General features: G+C 50.5%; 1 protein-coding gene across 5 annotated transcripts in view; it reads right to left on the minus strand.

Annotated features, from left to right (window-relative positions):
• Positions 1-6,189, minus strand: part of DNMT1 (DNA methyltransferase 1) — a 47,016-nt gene extending 40,827 nt beyond the window's left edge. Inside the window, exons 1-2 of one of the 5 annotated variants that reach the window (XM_047843343.1) lie at positions 4,832-4,849; positions 4,431-4,597 (exon numbers count right to left, since the gene is read on the minus strand). In XM_047843343.1, coding sequence (XP_047699299.1) covers positions 4,431-4,597; positions 4,832-4,834 — 170 coding nt within the window. In that variant the 5' untranslated portion in view covers positions 4,835-4,849. Of the gene's footprint in view, positions 1-2,296; positions 2,326-4,430; positions 4,598-4,831; positions 4,850-5,058; positions 5,375-5,468; positions 5,818-6,034 lie in introns of those variants that run through there. The other 4 variants (XM_047843354.1, XM_047843362.1, XM_047843372.1 and 1 more) reach the window with 4 other exon arrangements.
• Between the last annotated feature and the right edge of the window lie 464 nt (positions 6,190-6,653).

Below are 6,653 nucleotides of genomic sequence, written 5' to 3' on the forward strand. Positions count from 1 at the left end.
GAGCAAAGGTCTAAGAACACCATCAGGAAGGACTGGCCCAGGGGAGTGGAGAGGGCTCAGTGGGAACGGAGCAGGGAGACCTGCCCAAACAGGGAGCTGGCTCAGGGTACACCCAAGAAACCCACACAAGTCAGGCTAGTGCCAGTCTGAGGGAGGTAGGCAACACCAGGCTAAAAAACTGATTTTCTTCCATAGTTACACCACTGAAGGAACCATTGGGGGAGGAGGAACCCAAGACATCAGAGCCACGTTTTAAGAAAATTAATCTGGCAAAAAATACATGATGTAGATTAGACAGGAAGAGATTACAAGATATTAAATCACTCCCTAACACCCTGAAACTAGAAATGCTGGTCTGAAACAGGATTTAGCAGCAGGAATGGAGAGCACGCTAGAGAAGTTACAAGAGGCAGAATTAACGGAGTTTTGTAACTGTCTACGTGGCAGTTGGGGTAGGGCCATCTGAGACAGTATCTGTGGTAGGCAGGATAGTGACCCCTCCCAAGAGAGATGTCCATGCCCTAATCCCCCAGAACCTATTAATATGTTGTCTTACCTGGCAAAAGGGACTCTGCAGATGTGATTAAGGTTAGAGCCTTTGAGATGGGCAGATTATCCTGGATTAGCCAGGTGGGCCCAAACTAATCACTTAAATCCTTAAAAGCAGAAAAAAATCCCAGCTGCATTTCGAAAGATGTGACTACAGAAGGTTCAGAGAGAGATGTGACAGGAGAACCGGCTTTAAATATGGGAGGAAGTGGGCCATGAGCCAAAGGATACATCACCTCCAGAAGCTGGGCATGGTTAGAGCCAGCAAGAGAAGAACGACCTCAGTCTTACAACCACAAGGAACTGAATTCTGCCAACTTGAAAGAGGAAGCAACAGATTCTCCCCTAGAGCCTGCAAGAAAGGAATGCAGCCTGTGGACACTTTTGCATCCAGGGAGACCCAAACCAGATTTCAGACCTATAGAACTGTTAAAACAGATGTATGGGTTATTTAAGCCACTGAGATAACTGGTTATGGCTGCAACTGAAAACGAATACTGTATCAGAAATTCAGGACATTTTGGTAGGGAAAAAGTAAAAAGGCCAGGAGTTTGAAGAGTGATGGTTCAATGAATAGCAGCTCTCTAGATGGCTATTCAGCAGCTAGAGATTAAAAGTGGCTCTCCTGAGAGAGATATCAAAACTGGAGGTAGTCCTGTCCTGCTGACAGGCCCAACTGCTACACAGAAGTCCTAGGACTAGGGGAGCCTGGGTGGCTCAGTCGGTTAAACAGCCAACTTCGGCTCAGGTCATGATCTCAAGGTTTGTGGGTTCGAGCCCCGCGTCAGGCTCTGTGCTGACAGCTCAGAGCCTGGAACCTGCTTCAGATTCTGTGTCTCCCTCTTTCTCTGCCCCTCCCCTTTTCGCATGCTGTCTCTCTCTCCCTCTCAAAAGTAAATAAACATTAAAAAACAAATTAAGGGGTGCCTGGGTGGCGCAGTTGGTTGGGTGACCAACTTCCGCTCAGGTCATCATCTCGTGGTTTGAGTTCGAGCCCCGCGTCAAGCTCTGTGCTGACAGCTCAGAGCCTGGAGCCTGTTTCAGATTCTGTGTCTCCCCCTCTCTCTACCCCTCCTCTGCTCACGCTCTGTGTGTCTCTGTCTCTCGATAATAAATGTTAAAAAATAAAATCATTTAAATAAATAAATAAATAAGTAAGTAACAACGACAACAACAAAAAAGTCCTAGGACTAGAAGAGATAAGGGTCCAAGAATGAAAGAAAAATGATTAAGGGGGTTGGCGGGGGGATTGATGAAGAAAGAGCATCCCTGGTAGTAAACAGCATCACAAAAGCCAAGGATAGAAAGGATTAAAAAGCAAGATACTGAGAGATGAAAAAGGATAGATCACCACCTCAATCCTTAATAAAAGAATGCCTGATCAAGGGTAGAACTGGGGGTGCCTGGGTGACTCAGCGGGTTAAGAGTCCGACTCTTCATTTCGGCTCAGGTCATGATCTCACGGTTCAGGAGATCAAGCCCCGCATCAGGCTCCGTGCTACTGGCACGGAGCCTGCTTGGGATTCTTGCTCTTCCTCTCTGTCTGCCTCTGCCCCCCTCTCTCCAAATAAACACACTTAAGAAAAAAAAAAAAAAAAAAAAAAGAAGTAGGACTGGATACCTGGCGCAAAAGCTAAGGTGGCAGAAGGAACAAGTCCAGACCACCAGACAATTCTATAAGCAGCCAAGCCAAGATGAAGGTTGGAATGATTAGCAGGAATTTACATCATCTCTGAATGGCACTCACCACCACATGAGCATCTGCCTCAGTATCAGATGTGCATGTTGCTGCACTAAATTATGCTCCCCTGATGGAAATGACACACACAGGTGACCTTGTGATAAGCAGCACGGGTCTTCTTGCAGGTGCTACCCCGCCACATTTACACCTATCAGCCGGGCGAGTCTTCATAACGCCCAGGGGCAGCGGGTAGCGCCACACCATTTTACAGATAGAGCACCAAGAGGTTAAACAACTTAGTCCTACAGCTATGGTAGGAAGGATTTGAACCCCAGCAGTCTGCACCTCTAGAATACTCCTGCAGAGGAGAACTAGAAAAGAGAAGTCCCGGGGCATCTGGGTGGCTCAGTCGGTTGAGTGCCTGACTTCAGCTCAGATCATGATCTCAACAGTTCGTGGGTTTGATCTCACAGTTCAGCTCAGATCATGATCTCACAGTTCGTGCATCAGGCTTGTGCCAACAGCTGGGAGCCTGGAGCCTGCTTCGGATTCTCCCTCCGTCTGCCCCTCTGCGCACGCGCTCTCTCAAAAATAAATAAACATAAAAAAAAAAAAAAAGGTAAGTCCATTCAATACCCACTTAGTGGGAGCCATGGAACTAGAGCTAAGAAGTTGAAGGGTGCCTGGGTGGCTCAGTCAGTTGAGCATTCGACTTCGGCTCAGGTCATGCTCTCATGGTTTGTGAGTTTGAGCCTGATATCGGGCTTGCTGCTGTCGACACAGAACTCACTTCGGATCCCTCTGTCCCCCTCTCTCTCGGTCCTTCCCCCGCTTGTGCTCTCAAAAAACATTAAAAACAAACAAATAAATAAATAACATTTTTTAAAACCTGAAAAACAGCTTAATCTAATCACAGAATGGCTAGCAGTTAAAAGAGCTGTCACAATTACAAAAGCTAATCAGAGTTGTGCAAAGGAGGTTGCTATAATCAATGTGTGAATCCAGGCTTCATAAAAGGGGAAAGTCTGGCATGCATGCCTTTCAGAGTCTACACAAGCTACAGATACAGTGAACAAGGCAAACGAATCACCATCAGCTCCAGGTTTGGAAAGGCAGCATGCGGGTGCACAGACAGAATTCAACACCCTTCCTATTATGGGGAAAAGGGATGGTCTTTCTGAGGACGGTCTTAAGGATGAATGGACAGTAGCCAGCCTAGGGAAGGAGTAGCTAGAGCTCAGCCTCACACCAGCTGCTCTGCAAGGTCTCAGGCCCTGAGAACCTAAAAGGAGGTCTGTATGGCTTGTGAGATGAACACAGGATGAGTGACGCAAGTGGACAGGGATTCTGAACTTCAGGACCAGTGCACCAGGCAGTGTGTGGGGCAAGGAAACCATCAGATCCAACTTTTTTAAGAGGATCACAGTTTCCGCTGCTAGAAAAGCCTTGAGTGGCAACAGGAAGACCAGTGAAAGAATTCTCGCTTTTCCTGTGCAAATGGTGGTTTCGACAGAGTAAGAAAAATAAGTAGAAGAATGTGGCTTGTCCTAAAAAGGCAACATTTTTAGACTTGGGGCATAGTATACTTCAAAAAAGAAGTTAAAGACTTAAAAACCCAGACATTGAAAATTCTTTCTGATACATATCTAATGGAACTGCGGGTTTAAAAAAAGCAGCTGACATGGGGCACCCGGGTGGCTCAATCAGTTAAGCATCAGGCTCTTGATTTTGGCTCAGTTCACGATCTCAGGGTTGTGAGATCGAGCCCCGCGTTCTGAGAGTGGAGCCTGCTTAAAATTCTCTCTGCCCCTCCCATGCTCACCCTCTAAAAAAAAAGAAGCTGATATATATATATACAAGTAGAAGTGACAAATGCAGGAGGACCAGGCCTAACTTTGTTCTTAGAGTATTCTACTGGACTTAGAGACCTCCTGTGTTATAAATCATACTTCTAATTCTCATAGATAAAGAAGTCGTACCTCTATTTACAAGTCTTTTAAGGGAGTGTTGAATGCCATGTTTATGTGTGGATTTTGTACACTGAAATTCAAAATGTAACAAAAGCTGTTGAGAGTCACATGAGACCATTTCAACGTCCACCACGTGGTCTAAGACAGAAACACCAAACCACACCTACAGTAAGCAATTCTAGTTCAAAGTAATATGGAACCTAGGGTGAATGGTGGATTGTAAAACTCACCTAAGAGCATTCAAATTCAGCCAAGCACTTGCACTGGCCCAAGACAACCCCCAAGCCAGTGGCCTGTTCAAAGACCCTAGTTGAAAGGAACGGTTTTGGCAAAAAGCAGACAGCAGGAATCCTTGCTTCCTCTTGATGAACTCCTGCAGCACCCACTCTAAAGAACTCTTGAGGATTAAATGAGAATATGTCAAGTTTTGTATACAATTGACTGGCAGAACTGGAAAAAAAAAAAAGTTGGCTTAGCCAATAACAATGCTAACAGGTGGGCCTTTATGTCTCGGCACATTCTCATTTCATCCACTATCCATTTCGAGCCCATGTCAATCTAGTCCACACCGATAGCTTGTTCATGACACTCGCCCCAGGTCAAACCAGCCAGTGGAGACGGGAGGTCTCACCATCAGAGTAAAGAAGATCGGGCCCAAACGCCTCTAGGTTGGGTCCAACATCATGAAGCCAGGGACTTCCACAATTCTGTTTACATTCTAAGTCATATCCCTGGAGACTACAGGTAAGGCTTCTTGGGCAAGACACACCCCCTCTTGTGCTTAAGAAGTGGCCTCGACCTTAAATACCTGGTAGGGAGTCCCAAACACCTCCCCCACATACACACACACATACACACCTCCAACTCCAAAATACCCCATCCGACTGGCCAGGCTCGACCATAGGAAACCGGCACAGGGAAATCGGGCAAAGGCTCAACCAGGCTCACAAATCCGGCTGAAGTGTTCAGGCCTGGGCGAGGTTCCCGGGACTCGTGTTCCAAGGGGTGCAAGTTTTCAGGAGTGAAATTGGAGCCCTTTCACAAAGGGGAGCCCAGTGTTCTGACCCCCCCAACCCCCGTGCACAGAAGCCTAGCAAGGCTTCCTTGATGCCCGCTCCCAGGCACAGATTTACTGGGAAAGGCTCTTACAGCCTTCACGCTGCCCGAGCCCCGCTTCTGCGCTGCGTGGTGGGGGTTCCTTCCAGAACTTGACTTCCCCGGCAGGCCGAGATGGAGGAAGCCCCCCAAGAAAGACGGGGCTCGCAAACCTGAGCCGGCCGCGCCCGGGCCCCGAGCGGCGACGTCTGTCTCTGGAGGCCGCCATCGGGATGCGCTGCGCCGGGTGCCAAGGGGGGGCCCCCCGAAACGCCCCCCGGGGACCGGACCAGCTCGACCCCCCAAGCGGGCCGGGCACCGGAAGTGGAGGCCGAAGTGCCCGGGCCGAGGGGTGTCCTGAGGCCGCGGGCTGCCCACTTCCTGCGCGAGCCGGCCGGCGGCAGGAGCCAGGCCCGTGGCTCCTCTGGGCTGGCGATCCCCAAGGAGAACCCAAAGCTCGCTCTACTTTGAAATCAGGAAGGACCCCCAAGTTACTAGTCACCAGGGAACTGTGAAGGGCCTCGGCCCATTTTGGCGCCAAACGGCCAGGGGTGCGCGCGACCGGAAGTGCCACCCTGCCCGCGCCAACCGCCGCCGAGCCGTCCCGCGCATGCGCGCCCGTCTGTCAGCGGCAGCCAAGGGCTACCTACAGGGGAAGCAACCCCCCCCCCACCCCCAACGCCGTGCCACTTCCCCCTCACCCCCGATCCGAGTTCACGGACCCCCCCACAGCACCTACCGCCTACGGACATCATCGGGCAGCGAGATGGCCCGGGAAGCCAGCGTGGGCACCCGGGCCGGGGCGGTGCGGGCAGGCATCTTGGAAACTGCAGCAGAGACCGCGGCGGCAGAGGCAGCCCTGGCTTTTCGCGCGGAAACCAACGGGGAGGGGCGGCGAGCAGAGGCGGGGCGTACCATCTCGGCCCGGGCGTGGGGGAAGGCGGGACATACCATAGGGATAGAGGCCATACCATGTGCCGGCAGATGGAGCGGAGCGGGTCGTGCACAGGGGCCGCGCATGCGCGAGACCGGCGCACACCCCCATATGGAGCAGTGGGCTCGTCCAAACTCCGCTGTTTGCTGGGAGCCTTGCTTGAGAGGTTCGTTCATTCATTCTTCCTAGCATGCTGGGGATAAAGCAGGGAGCGTCGGGGTTCCAGCATGTGGGCTCTTGGGATTGTAACTGAGGACTTGAACTCAATTCCATCTATATGCTCACTATAACGACCTTGGACAAGTCTCCATTTCCTCATCTTTAAAAAGGTGCTAATCGCAGAAAATCTTGAGAATGCACAAACTATGTAGGATCTCCCGGCGTGGGGCGGCTCAGGCCACTTCCACAGCCTGTGTGTTTAAAA

This window comes from Prionailurus viverrinus, chromosome A2, assembly GCF_022837055.1.
Source record: "Prionailurus viverrinus isolate Anna chromosome A2, UM_Priviv_1.0, whole genome shotgun sequence".
Classification (NCBI taxonomy): Eukaryota; Metazoa; Chordata; class Mammalia; order Carnivora; family Felidae; genus Prionailurus; species Prionailurus viverrinus.